The sequence below is a fragment of the Rana temporaria genome, chromosome 11 (genome assembly GCF_905171775.1).
Source record: "Rana temporaria chromosome 11, aRanTem1.1, whole genome shotgun sequence".
In the NCBI taxonomy this organism is placed as follows: Eukaryota; Metazoa; Chordata; class Amphibia; order Anura; family Ranidae; genus Rana; species Rana temporaria.
The window spans coordinates 147,016,459-147,035,789 of record NC_053499.1 but is presented as its reverse complement, the minus strand read 5'-3'; the positions used below and the strand labels follow the sequence as shown (position 1 = coordinate 147,035,789).

Below are 19,331 nucleotides of genomic sequence, written 5' to 3'. Positions count from 1 at the left end.
TCTGTTCCATAGTGAACCAGTCAAATACTCAGATCCTTTTTTTTTTTTTTTATTTGAACCCCATAGAGGTGTATTTATTAAAAATTGCAAAGCAGTTCACTCACTGATAGTGCATGTGCAGTCCTTCTATATTATTTCCTGTGCTGGACCAACCTTTTTAAATTGCTACAAAATATCACATTTGGCCAATAGATGGCGATAACCATTATAGGATTTTCCTGTGATACTTAGTGACATCTAGTGGCCAAATATAATATTTTTCATTTTAAAGTCAACAAAAAAAACAACAAACATTTGACAAGTACAGGAAAATGTCTAACAGCATTCACTTTTTTTTTTTACTCCTTAGCTGCATATGTATAAAGCAATACATGACATTCACCAAACATTCACTGTAGGTGAGACTTCCCGGTCCATGTGTTTTAAATGAGAGTGATTGATTCACCATTGGTTACATAGAATCACTATGTTATATCTCGTGTTACAAAGACCTATGTATTTCCTATGCGACTCAACTCCATCTAGTGGCCATATTGAAGTATTTTCTTTTGCTCCTCATCTCCATCTAGTGGCCATTATGCTGTATTTAATTATATTGCTCCTCATCTCCATCTAGTGGCCATATTGAAGTATTTTATTCCATTGCTCCTCATCACCATCTAGTGGCCATTATACAGCATTTTATTCCTATTCTTCTGAGCTACATCTAGTGGCCATAATGCAATATTTTATTCCATTACTTCTCATCTCCATCTAGTGGCCATTATGCTGTATTTATTTATATTGCTCCTCATCGCCATCTAGTGGCCATAATGCAGTATTTTATTACTATGCTCATCACCTCCATCTAGTTGCCATACTTCAGAATTTTATTCTTAGGCTCCATATCCTCATCTAGTGGTCATTATACGGTATTTTATACCTATGCCTCTTGGCTACATCTAGTGGCCATAATGCAGTATTTTATTCCTTTGCTCCTCAACTCCATCTAGTGGCCATAACGCAATATATTGTATTCCCAAGCTCCTCATCTCAATCTACTGGCCATAATACAATATTGTATTCCTATGCTCCTCATCTCCATCTACTGGCCATAATACAATATTGTATTCCTATGCTCCTCATCTCCATCTAGTGGCCATATTGAAGTATTTTATTCCATTGCTCCTCGTCACCATCTAGTGGCCATAACACAGTATTTCTTGACTGTGCTCATCTCCATCTAGTGGCCATATTGTAGAATTTTATTCTTAGGCTCCACATCCTCATCTAGTAGCCATTATACAGTATTTTATTCCTATGCCTTTTGGCTACATCTAGGGAGGCCATAGTGCAGTATTTTATTCCTTTGTTCCTCATCACCATCTAGTGGCCATAACACAGTATTTTATTACTGTGCTCATCTCCATCTAATGGCCATATTGTAGAATTTTATTCTTAGGCTCCACATCCTCATCTAGTGGCCATTATATGGTATTTTATTCCTATGCCTTTTGGCTACATCTAGGAGGCCATAATGCAGTATTCCTTTGTTCCTCATCTCCATCTAGTGGCCATAATGCAATATTGTATTCCTAAGCTCCTCATTTGCATCTAGCAGCCATAATGTGGTATTTTATTCATATTCTTCTTGGCTACATCTAGTGACCATAATTAAATAGTGTATTCCTATGCTCCTCATCTCCATCTAGTGGCCATAATAAAATAGTGTATTTCCTATGCTCCTCATCTCCATCTAGTGGCCATAATAAAATAGTGTATTCTTATGCTCCTCATCTCCATCTAGTGGCCATAATGCAGTATTTTATTTAAATGCTTCTCGGCTACATCTAGTGGCCAAAATGCAGTATTTTATTCCTATGCACATAATCTAAAAATGTAGATTGAGCTTATAAAAAAAAACTCGCCCAATAAAAGGCATCATCCCAAAATATAATATTCAAAAAAAATGTCACATCCATCCCCGGACAGGGGAGATCCTCAGACAGAAAACAGAACTTTAAAGGGTGCCAAAATAAGGGGAAAATACAAGTAACATCAATAATTAAAATCAAACCATCCGGGGGATGGATGTAGGAGCCCCAAAATGTTTTTGAATATTTTATTCCTATGTTCCCCATTTACATCTAGTAGTCATAATGTTGTATTTTTACTGCTGCCCATAATAAAAGAATATTCCTTTAGAAGAGAGAGTAGCCTACGGAACATTGATTTTTGCACAGAATAAATGTACATGCAGATTTGCTGCACTATATTTAATCATAAAAAATAATAAGTTGCTTATCACACCAGATGTAATGTTAAATGAAACAAATGTAATGCAATTCCTGAAAAAATGATTGATCAACAATTTGGCAAATTTACAGATTTCTGATTTATTTAGATTACTTACAAAAATATAAAACGTACAAAATTACAAATATGCAAAGAAATGTGTACATTCAATATTTACATGGTTTAAATACATAGATACAATAGATTTGTAAGGCCACGAGTGTGCAATCCCTGTTCACTGCTTGTCCTGTCCTTTTAGGCCGGTGCAGGCTCTTGAATTAGCCGTTCTACCCAGTGAGGGATCGTTAGGCCTTGTATGTGTATGGGAAGGGTGGGGAAGAAATGGGGGGGGGGGGGTAAGTTACACTTTAACTGTTGCAGAACTATTATGAGAATCTTATCCTCAGATGAGGAAACTTTCTTCCACCAGAGTCTGAGCCGACAGATTTTTCTTTCCGATCAGGGAGCGAAGAGTTTGCACAAACTGCAAAAACAGAGAAATAAATAATCTATTATACAATGTGAGAGCAAATACCAAAAACACAAACTGCAACATTGTATTCAATAACAGCCCCAAATCTCTACCCATCACAACTATATAAACATATTCATATTTCCAACACCAGATAAAAGAAACATTGATTTGCAGTAATGCTTGTTAAAAAGCCGACACGTTTTGTGTGTTCCAAGGTCCTTTATCAGGGCTTAAAGCTGAAGGTTAATCTGCTTAATTTTTTACCTTCCTTGGTTCCTCCTCCCCCTCATCAACTAATGACATTTAAAAAAAAAAAAAAAACATGGATAGTGGGAACCCCTTATGATGGACACTGCAGGTCTACAGACCCAGGAACTCAGCACAGGGATGATGGGAACCCCTCATAACGGGCACAGCAGGTGTACAGACCTGGGAACTCAGCACAGGGATGGTGGTAACCCCTCCTAATGGGCACAGCGGGTGTACAGACCCAGGAACTCAGGGCAGGGATCTCACCACCAATGAAGTTCCCAAAAGAAGATACAGTTTAGAGGGTTACCCTTTCCTGCCTCCAACAGACCCTGCAATCTCAGTTCTGGGTGGACTGACCCTTCAATGCACCTTAGATTTTGCACAGATGTGGAAACATGTAGCATTGGTCCAGTATCTTGCCAGAGGACTTAGAAGACATTTAAAGTAACTAGTTCTTCTCACCATCTGAATGACAAAGGTGAGGATTGTGGCCAGGATAAAATTCTGTGTCCCCAGGTCTATGATGCAGAACAGAAGAGTATCGAAGAGAAGCAGCACCAGCTCGTTGCCGTAGAAGAGAGCGCGGTTAAAATGATGGCGTTCATCTGAAATAGAGGCAGAGATGGATCAGTAATATAATGCAATTCATCCTTGTATTCAAGGAGCCAGTTTAAAAATGTAATCGCTAATATTAACTAGTTAGGAGGGAAGCAACCTACAGAGCCATCAGGGGGGTACAGGCATCCACCTTTTTTTTATCATTAATTTTTTTTTCTTCGTCAGCACCCAAAGCCCCCCGACCTCTAAGGGGCCCGGATGGCATCCCCCTTTTTTTTCGTCAGCACCCAAAGCCTCCCCGACCTCTAAGGGGCCTGGTGGTCCCCAGGTGGCATCCCTTTTTTTTGTTCACCAGCACCTTAATTCACGGCGGCAGCACCCCCCCCCCCCCCAGCTTCTCAATTCGTGGCATCCCCCTCCACCGCTTCTCAAATGGCGGCAAAAGACCCCCCGCCCCCCCCCCCCCTGGGTTCTCTGCTCCAGGGGGCCCATGCCTGAAGCTGTGTAAGTGCCCCCAAAATTCATGATGGCGGCCCTGCCGACCTGGTACACTGTAAGGGGGATGCTCACCATTATAAAATATTGACTTGTCCATGGGTTGTTGGAACTCAAGGTCAAGAATGTTCTCCAAGAGCAGCTTGTTCTTCACCACATAATCCAAATCCTTATAGACCTGCCGGAGAAAGAGATCAATCAGAGGAGTGACAACCACTGAACAAAGCCAAACATCTGAGGTCACTCTGCACCCCAACATGCTACATAATTATTTTCCATGTATGCACTCAGGGGGATTTAAAAAGAAGCAATAACAGGTTTGGTGTGAATAGTATACTTTTTTACATTTATAAGTCACTGACAGCTCAGCGTGGAATCGGGTCGGAACGGCTTCAAAAAAGGTATGTACACCGATTTCTTCTTTACAGGGTTAGATAGGTTACTGTTAGATCTAGTGGCGACTAGTGCTAAACTTTTGGTGGGGGGCTGGCAAACAACCCCCCCCCCCCCCAGGTCCGCACTCACCGTTCCACAGCACAGTCCCCGCAATCACTGATCCACTGTGCGGTCCCTCCGCAGCTTCCTCGGCTTCTCCTCCTGGACAAACCGATCCGCCTCATGTCCTGATTGACGACGCGGGAACGAAGGCCATACTTTATACAGCAATACGATTGCTGTGTAAAGTTAAGGCACCAAAAACGACGACTAACTTTGCGATGGGAAACTAGACTAGCGGCGACGTAGCGAACGCGAAAATCCGTCGTGGTTTGCCGTAACTCCTAATTTACATACCCGACGCTGGTTTACGACGCGAACTCCCCCCAGCGGCGGCCGCGGTACTGCATCCTAAGATCCGACAGTGTAAAACTATTACACCTGTCGGATCTTAGGGATATCTATGCGTAACTGATTCTATGATTCAGTCGCATAGATACTCTGAGAGATACTCCGTTGTATCTCCTTTGTGAATCTGGCCCAATATTCCATCCACAATACATAGTTGCTGATAAATCAAAGACAATTGTCCGGTCAGGTCGTAATGTGTGTGGTCAGCATTATGTGGTAGAACATACGTGATCCAATAAGGCAGAAAGGAAGCGGTTAACGGTGTAGTAGGTTCTGATCCGTTGCTGTAACATTGGGTTCTTCTCATTCCCGGCTTTCTGGCCTCTGGGAGCCTGGAGAAGAGAGACGTGTAATAGAAGAGAGGCGTGTAATAGAAGAGAGGCGTGTAATAGAAGAGAGACGTGTAATAGAAGAGAGAGAGTAGTATAAGAGAGAGTGGGGTATAAGCAGGATGGGAAAGGGAGAGGAGAATAGGAAGAGAGGAGAGCAGAGTGGGGGGACAGAAAAGTAAGAGAGGGAGCCAAGAGTGAGGTAGGAAAATAAAGGAGAGGAATATAAGAACAGAGAGGAGAGTAAGAAAGGCAGAGGATAATTGTAAGAGAGGGAGAGGAGCGCAAGAGAGGGAGAAGAGAATAACAGAGGGAGGGGAGAATAACAGAGGGAGGGGAGAATAACAGAGGGAGAGGAGAATAACAGAGGGAGAGGAGAATAACAGAGGGAGAGGAGAATAACAGAGGGAGAGGAGAATAACGGAGGGAGAGGAGAATAACAGAGGGAGAGGAGAATAACAGAGGGAGAGGAGAATAACAGAGGGAGGGGGGAATAACAGAGGGAGAGGAGAATAACAGAGGGAGAGGAGAATAACAGAGGGAGGGGGGAATAACAGAGGGAGAGGAGAATAACGGAGCGAGAGGAGAATAACGGAGCGAGAGGAGAATAACGGAGCGAGAGGAGAATAACAGAGGGAGGGGAGAATAACAGAGGGAGAGGAGAATAACGGAGGGAGAGGAGAATAACGGAGGGAGAGGAGAATAACGGAGGGAGAGGAGAATAACGGAGGGAGAGGAGAATAACGGAGGGAGAGGAGAATAACAGAGGGAGAGGAGAATAACAGAGGGAGAGGAGAATAACAGAGGGAGGGGAGAATAACAGAGGGAGAGGAGAATAACAGAGGGAGGGGGGAATAACAGAGGGAGAGGAGAATAACAGAGGGAGAGGAGAATAACAGAGGGAGAGGAGAATAACAGAGGGAGAGGAGAATAACAGAGGGAGAGGAGAATAACAGAGGGAGAGGAGAATAACAGAGGGAGAGGAGAATAACAGAGGGAGAGGAGAATAACAGAGGGAGGGGGGAATAACAGAGGGAGAGGAGAATAACAGAGGGAGAGGAGAATAACAGAGGGAGAGGAGAATAACAGAAGGAGAGGAGAATAACAGAGGGAAAGGAGAATAACAGAGGGAGAGGAGAATAACAGAGGGAGAGGAGAATAACAGAGGGAGAGGAGAATAACAGAGGGAGGGGGGAATAACAGAGGGAGAGGAGAATAACAGAGGGAGAGGAGAATAACAGAGGGAGGGGGGAATAACAGAGGGAGAGGAGAATAACAGAGGGAGAGGAGAATAACAGAAGGAGAGGAGAATAACAGAGGGAGAGGAGAATAACAGAAGGAGAGGAGAATAACAGAGGGAAAGGAGAATAACAGAGGGAGAGGAGAATACCAGAGGGAGGGGAGAATAACAGAAGGAGAGGAGAATAACAGAGGGAGAGGAGAATAACAGAAGGAGAGGAGAATAACAGAGGGAAAGGAGAATAACAGAGGGAGAGGAGAATACCAGAGGGAGGGGAGAATACCAGAGGGAGAGGAGATTAACAGAGGAAAAGTAGAGTGGGGCAGAAAAGATAAGGAGAGCAAGAAAGAGAAAAGAGAGCAGGAAACGGGGGAGGAGAGAAAAAAAAAAAAAAAAAAGAGAGGGAGAGGAGAATAAGAGAGGAAGAGTAGAGTGGGGTAGGAAAGGCAGAGGAGAGGAACAGTCACATACAAAAATATCTATAATATGGTATAAAATAATGTCCATACCAATGAGAGGACCAGTAAGCCTAATATGTTTATTAATAAGCTCTACATTTCTCCCATTCTCACTGGGGGGGTCACTATAGTGTCACTGTAGGTTATTTTCTAACTTTATTGAAGTGTCACCAAATGACATTTCATTCAGCTCTATGTCTGTGTTGCGAGGTGCTGCGGTGACATGCAGTTCTGTGTGTTGTGTTGTATAAAATTGCACACAATTATTTTCGAGGCGTCCTGCATTGACCTCTGCAGACCAACGCAGCCTATCGGATATGGAATAAATGAACCCCTAATGGATTCCTGGACAGGAAGTCAGTGGTGCACGGGAGAATGTCTTCCCCAGGACCAGAATTGAAGGCGTTACATTTATTCCAGATAAACTATTACTTTCCAGTATTTTCTGCAATTACAACGTTTTCTTTCCTACAAACCAGACAGTGTTTTTGGCTTAGTGCCGCTCGGTGATCAATTCTTAACCCGCTAAATCCAAACAACGTGGGCGAGGACGACATACCTCCCTAAGCGGCTGCATTATCTTGTCATATTGTTCCCGTGTACGATCGCTCAGCACCACCTCGAAGGTCTGGATGTCGGACCCCGGCTCCAGGCCCCTCAGTGGACACAAGTTTTCCTGCGCAAAAAGCATTTACATTTATTTTTTTTGTCCTATCAGAGATCAAGAAAACAAAAATATCTAAATGTGATCCAAAGCATCACTCACTTCCTCCTTCCTCAGATTGTCCATCATCATCTCCATGCTGACATCTGCTTGCCCGTGTACTGATCGGCCGTGTATATAATATCCATAACACTTGTGGGTCAGAACCAGAACCGAGACCTGCAAGAACATTCCTCTTCATCACAGCCATATATGAGAAGATCCGACACCCAACACAAGGAGCGAGCAAAGGACGGGAATGACTTCATAGTAAAGCCCAACTTTGGACAAAGATATATTTTTCAGTTTGGACAGAATGGAGAGGACTTAAAATCTTTGTCAGGTTTTACCTTTTGTAAAATTATATGATACAAGACATCACCGCTCTCCAGATATAAGATATATTATACAGGAGTGACATCACCGCTCTCCAGATATAAGTTATATTATACAGGAGTGACATCACCGCTCTCCAGATATAAGTTATATTATAGAGGAGTGACATCACCGCTCTCCAGATATAAGATATATTATACAGGAGTGACATCACCGCTCTCCAGATATAAGTTATATTATACAGGAGTGACATCACCGCTCTCCAGATATAAGTTATATTATAGAGGAGTGACATCACCGCTCTCCAGATATAAGATATATTATACAGGAGTGACATCACCGCTCTCCAGATATAAGATATATTATAGAGGAGTGACATCACCGCTCTCCAGATATAAGTTATAGTATACAGGAGTGACATCACCGCTCTCCAGATATAAGTTATATTATAGAGGAGTGACATCACCGCTCTCCAGATATAAGTTATAGTATACAGGAGTGACATCACCGCTCTCCAGATATAAGTTATATTATAGAGGAGTGACATCACCGCTCTCCAGATATAAGTTATAGTATACAGGAGTGACATCACCTCTCGCCCAGAGGCGATTCAGTTCGCATGTGCCGCGCTATATAAGTTTTTCATTCATTCATTCATAAGATATATTATACAGGAGTGACATCACCGCTCTCAAAACATACCATATATTATATAGGATAATATTTCACTGTGATTGGACATATAAAACACTCACGTTGCTGAGAGAACAGAGGTCGGTAAACTGTTTAATTTTGTCTTCAACAAAGCGTTCATAGATGAAAATGAAGAAGAGAACCTGTAAAATAAAGTGAAATAACGTCTATAGCACTTACACGGTGAGATCCTTTACTACGGCTCCAGATAAAAACATTTCATTATGAGGGCGCCTTATGTCTGCTGAATCTCCCTATGATGGAGAACAGTTACATATTCTGAAATGTATTCTGTGACCCCATTGGGTAGATTTCCTCCCTTTTCCGGGTCCCTGTGACAACTGTACAGGAAATGGGGAGAGCAGTTGTCACCAGGACAGAATGGTAAGGGCAGCACAGCAGGAGTTGCCTTAAAACCAGTTATGCCTTGTACAGACGACCGGTTTTCCCGTTGGAAAAACTGCGATGAGAGCTTTTCATCGGGAATCCTGCCGGAAAAAAAAAAAAAGAGCAGGATCTCTTTTCTCCCCATCAGGAAAAAATCCTAGCGGGAAAATTGTTCGTCTGTATGCTTTTCAAAGTTCACCAGACTTTTGTGTGACCGTGTGTATGCAAGGCAGGCTTGAGAGGAATTCCGTTGGGAAAACCGGCCGTGTGTACGGGGCATGAGCATTGAGATTCGCACACCCATGGTTCCCCGAGGACTAAATATTTTCGTCAACGGAATAGACGACGACACACACACGCACACACACACACTATCATCCACCGCCCCCCCTAGTGTTAACAATGTCCACCAGCAAAGAATTATGGGTATTACCCCCCAAGTGCACCTTTCCCTCACCTGTACCAGGCCAACAGCCAGCCACATGGAGGCCGCGATTCCGAATCTCAGGATGATGCTCCAGGGGGCCTGGTAAGACCCAACAGAAGGGTTCAAATCCAAGTTCAGGTCCTTGGCTGTGATGTTTTTAAGACCAACAACCTGTAAGGAGAAGATTTGGGCAGGACATTAAACCGAGGCGCTATATACAAATGTATTTATAGCTTTAGAAATATAAATAAATAAATAAATAAATAAATAAATAATCAACGCACATGAAAAGATCAGATTCTGAGCCTGCAGACACTAAGGGCCAGATTCACATAGCCCGGGCGCAACGTAACCTAAACGATTTAAGTTACACCGCCGCAAATTGCCCAAGTTAGTGCCCGATCCACAAGCACTTACCTGGAAATTTGCGGCGGTGTATCCTAAATCAGTCCGGCGCAAGGCGGGCCAATTCAAATGGGGCGAGTCCCATTTAAATTAGGCGCACCGGACGTACTACGCATGCTCCCGACGCAAATTTCCCGACGTGCTTTGCGCGAAATTACGATGCGTCGAGGTTTTGTGAATCGCGACGGGTAAAAAAAAGTTGCGTCGGGAAAAAAAGAGTTTGACAAAAAAAATTGACAGCGACGCGGGAAAGACGGGTACACTTTTACATGGTGTACTAACTTTACACTTTGTAAAAGGTACCCTATCTTTGCGAAGGGCAAACTAACACTTACGGCGACTTAACGAAGGGAGAAAGCTTTGTGGATCTCCGTAACTCCTAATTTGCATACCCGACGCTGGTTTACGACGAGAACTCCCCCCAGCGGCGGCCGCGGTACTGCATCCTAAGATCCGACAGTGTAAGTCCATTACACCTGTCGGATCTTAGGGCTAGCTATGCGTAACTGATTCTATGAATCAGCCGCATAGTTAGAAACAAAGATACGACGGCGTATCTCTTTTGTGAATCTGGCCCTAATTTCTTAAACATTCACACAAGCACAAAAAACAATTCCCATATTCTTTGTAATATGATTATCTCCTATGATAATCAGCTCCTTCTATTGGCCATAATGTAGTATTTTTTTTTCTTCTTAAATACCAGATCATGACCACTAGATGGCGATGACTCTATCATATCATATAATCATATTACAAACAATACAAGAACCAATAGGAGGGAGTTCTTAAAAGTTTAATAAGTAGCAACAAGTAGTTTTTTACCAACTGCTTACTGGTTCACAGTACATGATTTGACACATAACAGCACAGAAACGCTTGAAAAGATGTAAAGGCATGAATAATAATAATAATGTAGGTATAGTGTGCAGGTATAGGCAAGTGATGAAACCCCCCTTTTTTTTTCTAAAAGGCAGAGATCCACTTTAAATGTCACCTCTAGGAGAAGCAGAACCATGAAGAGCTGGAACATTGGGCTTAGTTTCCGGCAAGTCTGGATCTCATTCCATTCATTGGCCACCAGGACGGTCCTCCATATACTCACATTCGATCTCCCTGGAAGGCAAAACTCTGAGATTAAAGTGGAGTTCCACCCATAAATATAACATTACATCAGTAGTTTTAAAAAAATGTCATTTGTCCTTTAAGAATTTTTTTTTTTTTTTTAGATGCCTTCAAAGTGTTGTTGCTAGGCAGAATAGTTAATCTTCCCTCTTCCTGCACCTAGGTGCTTAAGCTTCCTAACCTACACCGCACAGACTCCTGGGAATGTAGTGGGTGTAACTTTCCAGGAGTCTGTGCACTCCCCAGTCTCCAATAATCATGTGACTTGGACAGTACAGGTGCTGAAACCTGATCTGAAACCTATTACACTGCTTGTGCAGCACTGAGCATGTGCAAGATCTGCAAGGCTGAAATCCAGGAAGTCATACAGTCTGGCTTCATGATGCCCACACTTAAGATGGCCCCAGTCAATTTCTATTTTATAAAGTGTCTAAATGCTGTAACAACCTAACAAAACAGACCTTAGTTTACAGACTAACTTTACTAGAATACATTAAGCTTGTGTATTACAGGGGTATTTATATTTAAAAAGTGAAATTGTGGCCGGAACTCCGCTTTAATGAAAGGGGCCATCTTTATAAATCCATACCTACCTACCCAACACAACTGTGGACAAAGCACAAGTCTCAGCATGCCAACTCTACCTTTAATTTTTTGGAGTAAATTTTTTTGAAACTTTGAAGAAAATTGTTATTCTACATTTTATTAGTATTATTTTTTAAATAATAAAATGTATTGATATCTAACATTTACATGTGTGTCTGTATATATATATATATATATATATATATATATATATATATATATATATATACATACATACACACACACACACACACATATAATTTCAATGTACTATACAGTAGTAGAAAAAAAATTATATATATATATATATTTCTAATATGATATCTATTACTGTATTATATTAAATATTATTATAATGTAATAAAATGTATACTATATATATATATATATATATATATATATATATATATATATATATATAATATTATATAATAAAAAAAAAAATTATATATATATTTTTTTTATTTATTTATTAATTGATCATAATTAATTAGAATTCTATAAACATCAGCTAAAATGATAAATTTGTAATTTCATTTTCCTTCAACCTCCTCGTCTACAAAACTGCATTGACCAAAATATATTTCTGTTTTGCACGGTCTCACTCTTTATTCGTCTACATACAGCAAACTAATACAGACGGGGGGAAAAAACTTGAGATTATGACCCAATTTGCAATCATGACTTCACCATGTACAAAAATGATTCATTAAAAGATTTTAATCCTTCCAGCGTTGTAAAGGGACACTGTATTTTTTTGGGGGCACCCCATCTTTAGGAAGCAATTTTCCTTTTCTTTTGCACTGTACCTTGTGAATTGGAGGTTGATCTGTCCTTTGATCTCTCCCAGTCAATCAGGAATATGTTGGAAGTTAGCTGAGTGACCAGCAGATGGAGCAATTCCAGCACCTGCGTACAAGAGAGTATGAGAAATCCAATTCCAAACTGAGCCCAGACTCCCCGGCCAATATCAGATATTTTTACCTTTAGGGCAAACGCCAGGGACATATAGATGATAAAGTCAGTCTCGACCTGCCCACCGGAGGGAGGAAGGGTGACCGTCACTGTCGTTGTCTGACCCTGATGGAGAACAGTGGGAGATGGTGAGAAATTTATAGTAAAAACACTCTGTAGTGTGTTACTGTGGGGAGACATTAGAGTGTAAGCTCCTCTGGTGCAGAAACTGCTGTGGCTGGCTCAGTGTTGCAGTGTACAGCACCATGGTATATGTCGGAGATATATATATATAAATGTATTATAATAGAGTGTGACTGTAAGCTCTTCTGGTTCGTAGACTGTTGTGATTGGCTCAGTGTTTTCTGTACAGCACTGCGGTATATGTCAGAGCTATATAAATGTATCATAATAGTATGTGACTGTAGTGGGAGATTAGAGTGTAAGCTTCTCTGGTGCAGAGACAAATGTGACCGGCTCGGTGCTCTCTGTACAGCACTGCATATATCAGAGCTGTTTAAATGTGTAGTAATAATAATAATAACAGTGGGGCAGATTTATGTAGCTTTTACGCCGCCGTAATTTGAAATCTGCGCCGGCGTATCGTTACGCCGATTCTCAAAGGCAGATACGCTAAAATAGGCTTCCTCCGCCGACGTAAGTTGAATGCGGCGGCGTATAATTGTGTGCAATATTACGTTGGCCGCTAGGGGCGCTTCCATTGTTTTCGGCGTAGAATATGCAAATTACCTAGTTACGTCGATTCACGAACGTACGTGAGTGAGTGAAAAATTTGTGCGCCCGGCGGTGGTTTTTTACGTCGTTTGCGTTAGGCTTTTTCTGCGTAAGGTTGCTCCTGCTATTAGGAGGCGCAGCTAATGTTAAGTATGGACGTCGTTCCTGCTTTGAAATTTGAATTTTTTACGCAAGTCGCTCGCGAATAGGGCTGGACGTAATTTACGTTCACGTCGAAACCAATACGTTGTTGCGCCATACTTGGGAGCAATGCACACTGGGATAAGTACACGGACGGCGCATGCGCCGTCCGTACAAAACGTCAATCACGTCAGGTCATCATAGATTTACATAAAACGCGCCCCCCCTTCCACATTTGAATTACGCGCGCTTACGCCGGCCCCATTTACGCTACGCCGCCGCAACTTACGGAGCAAGTGCTTTGTGAATACTGCACTTGCTCCTGTAAGTTACGGCGGCGTAGCGTAAATACGATACGCTGCGCCGCCGTAAGAAGAAGCGCAGGTACATGAATCTACCCCAGTGTGTGACTGTGGGGGGGACATTAGAGTGTAAGCTCCTCTGGTGCAGAGACTGGTGTGACTGGGAACTATACCTTAAATGCGATTAGCCAGTAGACTGAAGTTCCGTAGACAATAAGGAAAAATGTATTTGCCAAAGCTCCACAGGAGAACGCCAAAAACTTAACTATTACCTGAAAAAGAAAGAAGAAGAATTCCACTAAAAGAAACATGGGCAACTTTGGCTAAATTGAATCAAAAATAAAGATCTGTCTATAAAAAAAATTCTGTATGAATGTAAGAAGATTCCCCACAGCTGAAATGAGTAAACGTGTTTTGTGTAATCTGCGCGTTGCTTATGATCGACATTTAAAAAAAAAAACATGTAAGATCAGTTTGCTGTGATCTCCTGTGCAGCAGGGCTCAGAATGGAAGAAGGAGAGCGACCACCAACCAACCTCTGCCACATTGCACAGTGCTGGCATCTTGAAGGGCAGAATGATGAGCTCATAATCCAGCTTCTTGACCAATCAGCAGGGCTCAGAACTCTCGGAAGACGCCATTATTATCATCATAGTCATGTAGGAAAATGATGAGTGCCAGAGTGATATTCATGAGATCAGTATAAGGAGATTTGTGACTTCATGGACAAGTTCATCCACCAGCCAATCAACACAGCGACTCACCATTATTCCAATATTCTGCTGACCCGATCTCCGCAGCCAACTAGTGGTCTCCAAGATGGCTACAACCGCAGCAAGTGAGCCCAGGACTCCGAGCGCAATCTGCAGAATACGGCAAGGATGAAATGACTGGAAAACGGGTCAAGTTTTTAAAAATAGGTCTCATTCACTCGTGTGTGGAAATTGCAGCTTGAGCTACTGAGCTCTCTAAAAAGCTTAACATTTACAAGAATACAAAATAATAATAAACAATATCTAATACTAAACATTGGAAGAAAAAAAAAATGAGTCATCTATGGGTTCTCTATTGCTGCACAGGCTCTTGTGCAAATTATTTCAGTGGTCCCCCCCCCCCAGTACCTCCAACCCAAACCCTCACCCTGTACCCCCAAGCCTGACTCTGTATCCAAAACATAACCATCCTAACCATGTATCCCTAACCCCCCCCCGTACCCCCAATCCTAACCGTAACTTTGTATCACAAACCTAAAGATCCTAAAGTTGTATCCCTAACCCTCCCCCTGTGTCCCCAATTCTAACCCTCCCCCTGTACCCCCAATGCTAACCCTAACACTGTATCCCAAACCTAACCATCCTAACCTTGTATCCCTCCCCCCCCCCCCCGTACCTCCAACCCAAACCCTCCCCCCTGTACCCCCAACCCTAACTCTGTATCCCAAACCTAACCATCCTAACCTTGTATCCCTAACCCCCCCCAGAACCTCCAACCCAAACCCTCCCCCTGTACCCCCAATGCTAACCCTAACACTGTATCCCAAACCTAACCATCCTAACCTTGTATCCCTACCCCCCCCCCGTACCTCCAACCCAAACCCTCCCCCCTGTACCCCAACCCTAACTCTGTATCCCAAACCTAACCATCCTAACCTTGTATCCCCAATTCTCCCCCTGTACCCCCACTGCTAACCCTCACCTTGTACCCCCAATCCTAACCCTATCTCTGTATCCCAAACCGAACCATCCTAACCTTGTATCCCCAATTCTCCCCCTGTACCCCCTCTCACTCTATACCCCAAGTCTACAAACCCTCAACCTGAATTCCTGACCCTCCTAATCCTATCTATGTTTCCCTAATCCTTCTATCCCTTCTAACCGTAGCTCTGTGTTCCTAACCATCCTGACCTTGTATCCTCAACCCCTAACTATGTATTCTTAACCCTCACCCTGTATCCCCCCCGAGTCCTCCTAACTCTTACCCTATATCCCCAACCCTCCTAACCCCTCTAGGTCAAACAGACATTTCCTGGGGGGCTTTTGAGGGTCTTTAACATTCAAAAATGAATGGCTGTCATTTTATTTTTCATTATGATTAATAGAACCCCCAAGTAAATTTCAGTAGCTGAAACGTCAGTCTGTAGGGACACTGTGGACGGAGGTCACTTACATCCGTGTCTCTTTTATATGTCCCCTGGCTCTGCGTATATGTGACAGCAAATGAAACCTGAGAAGAAGAAAGGAAAAAAATAGAATTTGTAAAATTGGGCAATGTGTATGTGCGATATACAATCACCAAATCCTCGGAAATATGGATGTAAGGGTTGCTTATGGAGCTACATCCCAATAATATACAATAACATAGAAGACAGGAGAGATTGATTTTTCAGGTGCCAAGATATTAATACAACATATTTAAAAAAAAAATTGCCATTTTATTACAAAGAAATTCATAAAAAATTCATAAAATCACATATAATACAACTGAAGTCACAGCCGTGTTCCACCGAAAACGTACTTATTAATTGCGGGGACCAAAACCCCAGTATTTAAATGATCCTATCAACATATGTTGAAACAGATGACCCAATGCTTTCTGGGGATGTCTGTAGCCTGGGGGTCACATAACATGGTGGAGTCTCGTTCATTATTGGAATTAAAGCAGGTGAGACAAAGCTGCTGACTCCTTAAAGTGGAGTTCCACCCAAAAATGGAACTTCCGCCTTTTGGATTCCTCCCCCCCCCTCCGGTGTCACATTTGGCACCTTTCAGGGGGGAGGAGGGAGCAGATACCTGTGTAATACAGGTATTTGCTGCCACTTAGCTGAGGGACAAATCGGCTTCCGGACCCAACATTGCGGGCACCCTGGACAGGTAAGTGTCCATATATTAAAAGTCAGCAGCTGCAGTATTTGTAGCTGCTGACTTTTAATATATTTTTTTTCGGTGGAACTCCGCTTTAACCACTTGCTTGCTGGGCACTTAAACCCCCCTCCTGCCCATACCAATTTTTAGCTTTCAGCGCTCTCACTCTTTGAATGACAATTGTGCGGTTATACAACACTGTACCCAAATAGAGCATTTTTTTTGGGTGGTATTTGATCACCTCTGCAGTTTTTATTTTTAGTTAAAAGACCGATTAAAAAAAAAATACAAAACCGTTTTATATTTTGTTATAAAAGTTAGCAAAAAGGTAATTTTTCTCCTTTATTGATGTATGCTGATGAGGCTGCACTGATGGGCACTGGTGGGCACTGAGAGGTGGCACTGAAGGGCATTGATAGGTGGCACTGGTGTGCACTGATAGCTGGCAGTGATGGGCACTGATGGGTGGCAGGTGACACTGATACGCAGCACTGCTGGGTGGCACTGATTGGCACAACTGGTGAGCATTGATAGGTGGCACCAACTTGCACTGGGGGGGGACCGATTTGTGGCACTGGCAGGCGGTACCTGTGGGCAAAGATGAGGTGGATGTGCCTCTTCCTCTTCGGGACTGATGTGCCTTGCACAAAAGCCGGAGGAGGGAAAAAAAATGATTACCAAGCTTTTGTTTACATCACGTGATCAGCTGTCATTGGCTGACAGCTGATCACGTGGTAAGGGGTCAGGATCGGCCCCTTACTCCGATCTGTGATCACCCGAGTCTCAGTGATAACAGCGCACGCCCTGCAGGGGGCGTGCGGGGAGCATGCAAAGGAGAGGACGTCTATATTAATATACCAAGATGTCAGGAAGTGAATGTAAAAAAAAAAAAAAAACAGAATTTGATTATAAATTACTCTAAATTGTCTGACTGTTCTGATAATTCACAGCCAGCAAAGGATTCTGGGAAGTGGTTCCCGCTTTAGAAAGGGGGCACTGACTTGCACTGGGGGGGGACCGATTTGTGGCACTGGCAGGCGGTACCTGTGGGCAAAGATGAGGTGGATGTGCCTCTTCCTCTTCGGGACTGATGTGCCTTGCACAAAAGCCGGAGGAGGGAAAAAAAATGATTACCAAGCTTTTGTTTACATCACGTGATCAGCTGTCATTGGCTGACAGCTGATCACGTGGTAAGGGGTCAGGATCGGCCCCTTACTCCGATCTGTGATCACCCGAGTCTCAGTGATAACAGCGCACGCCCTGCAGGGGGCGTGCGGGGAGCATGCAAAGGAGAGGACGTCTATATTAATATACCAAGATGTCAGGAAGTGAATGTAAAAAAAAAAAAAAACAGAATTTGATTATAAATTACTCTAAATTGTCTGACTGTTCTGATAATTCACAGCCAGCAAAGGATTCTGGGAAGTGGTTCCCGCTTTAGAAAGGGGGCACTGACCTGTGCGGACGTCTGTAGGGTCTGCTTCTGATATGTTACGGTGAGCTGGAAGGGCGGCTGGCTGCTCGGAGGGCTGACCGGAAGGTAGATGCTGTTTGGAAGGAGGTGCAGTGGTTAGTAATGCGGTGGATCATATGTTTAGGGCGGAGAAGAAATAGAGAATAGCGCTACCTCAGAGCGAGGCTTGTAGCCACAGTGACATAGGAGGGCTGACTGGAGAGGTTGGCCTGTCTGCCGGAGATGCCGTCAATCAGGAAGAACCGCCGGAGAGGGAAAGAGCCGAGGACACCTGTGGAATCATGGAACATCAGAGGTCAGTTACAGTCCTGCTATACAGTTGTTGAACAACAAATCCCAGCATGTCCAAGCCAGTTTGCAAACTTTTGCTTTAATTTAAAGGAAAATTTTCTCAAATTATAAAAAAGGAACATTAGACCCACAATGATGAGATTTCCCTGCAGTATTTTGTGTTTCTGCCCCTCCCACAATGGGGAGATTTCCTTTCAGTAATTTGTGTCTCTGCCCCTCCCACAATGATGAGATTTCCCTGCAGTAGTTTGTGTCTCTGCCCCTCCCACACTGGTGAGATTTCCTGCAGTAGGTGTGTCTCTGCCCCTCCCACAATGATGAGATTTCCTGCAGTAGGTGTGTCTCTGCCCCTCCCACAATGATGAGATTTCCTGCAGTAGTTTGTGTCTCTGCCCCTCCCACAATGGTGAGATTTCCCTGCAGTAGTTTGTGTCTCTGCCCCTCCCAAAATGTGAGATTTCCCTGCAGTAGTTTGTGTCTTTGCCCCTCCCACAATGTGAGATTTCCCTGCAGTAGGTGTCGTCTTTGCCCCTCCCACACTGGTAAGATTTTCTGCAGTAGTTTGTGTCCCTGCCCCTCCCACAATGGTGAGATTTCCCTGCAGTAGGTGTGTCTCTGCCCCTCCCACAATGATGAGATTTCCCTGCAGTAATTTGTGTCTCTGCCCCTCCCACAATGTGATATTTCCCTACAGTAGGTGTGTCTCTGCCCCTCCCACAATGATGAGATTTCCCTGCAGTAGGTGTGTCTCTGCCCCTCCCACAATGATGAGATTTCCCTGCAGTAATTTGTGTCTCTGCCCCTCCCACAATGTGATATTTCCCTACAGTAGGTGTGTCTCTGCCCCTCCCACAATGGTGAGATTTCTTGCAGTAGTTTGTGTCTCTGCCCCTCCCACAATGGTGAGATTTCCTGCAGTAGTTTGTGTCTCTGCCCCTCCCACAATGGTGAGATTTCCTGCAGTAGTTTGTGTCTCTGCCCCTCC

General features: G+C 43.3%; 1 protein-coding gene across 1 annotated transcript in view; it reads right to left on the bottom strand.

Annotated features, from left to right (window-relative positions):
• Positions 1-2,350: 2,350 nt before the first annotated feature.
• The window catches only part of LOC120917835 (meckelin-like), a 38,902-nt gene continuing 21,921 nt past the window's right edge, over positions 2,351-19,331 (bottom strand). The window contains exons 13-28 of the mRNA XM_040329397.1: positions 18,209-18,326; positions 18,038-18,128; positions 15,887-15,943; positions 14,485-14,583; positions 13,894-13,992; positions 12,573-12,668; positions 12,398-12,497; positions 10,876-10,994; positions 9,504-9,644; positions 8,722-8,802; positions 7,694-7,810; positions 7,487-7,603; positions 5,128-5,232; positions 4,130-4,232; positions 3,464-3,606; positions 2,351-2,758 (exon numbers count right to left, since the gene is read on the bottom strand). Coding sequence (XP_040185331.1) covers positions 2,678-2,758; positions 3,464-3,606; positions 4,130-4,232; positions 5,128-5,232; positions 7,487-7,603; positions 7,694-7,810; positions 8,722-8,802; positions 9,504-9,644; positions 10,876-10,994; positions 12,398-12,497; positions 12,573-12,668; positions 13,894-13,992; positions 14,485-14,583; positions 15,887-15,943; positions 18,038-18,128; positions 18,209-18,326 — 1,667 coding nt within the window. The 3' untranslated portion in view covers positions 2,351-2,677. The remainder of the gene's footprint in view (positions 2,759-3,463; positions 3,607-4,129; positions 4,233-5,127; positions 5,233-7,486; positions 7,604-7,693; positions 7,811-8,721; positions 8,803-9,503; positions 9,645-10,875; positions 10,995-12,397; positions 12,498-12,572; positions 12,669-13,893; positions 13,993-14,484; positions 14,584-15,886; positions 15,944-18,037; positions 18,129-18,208; positions 18,327-19,331) is intronic.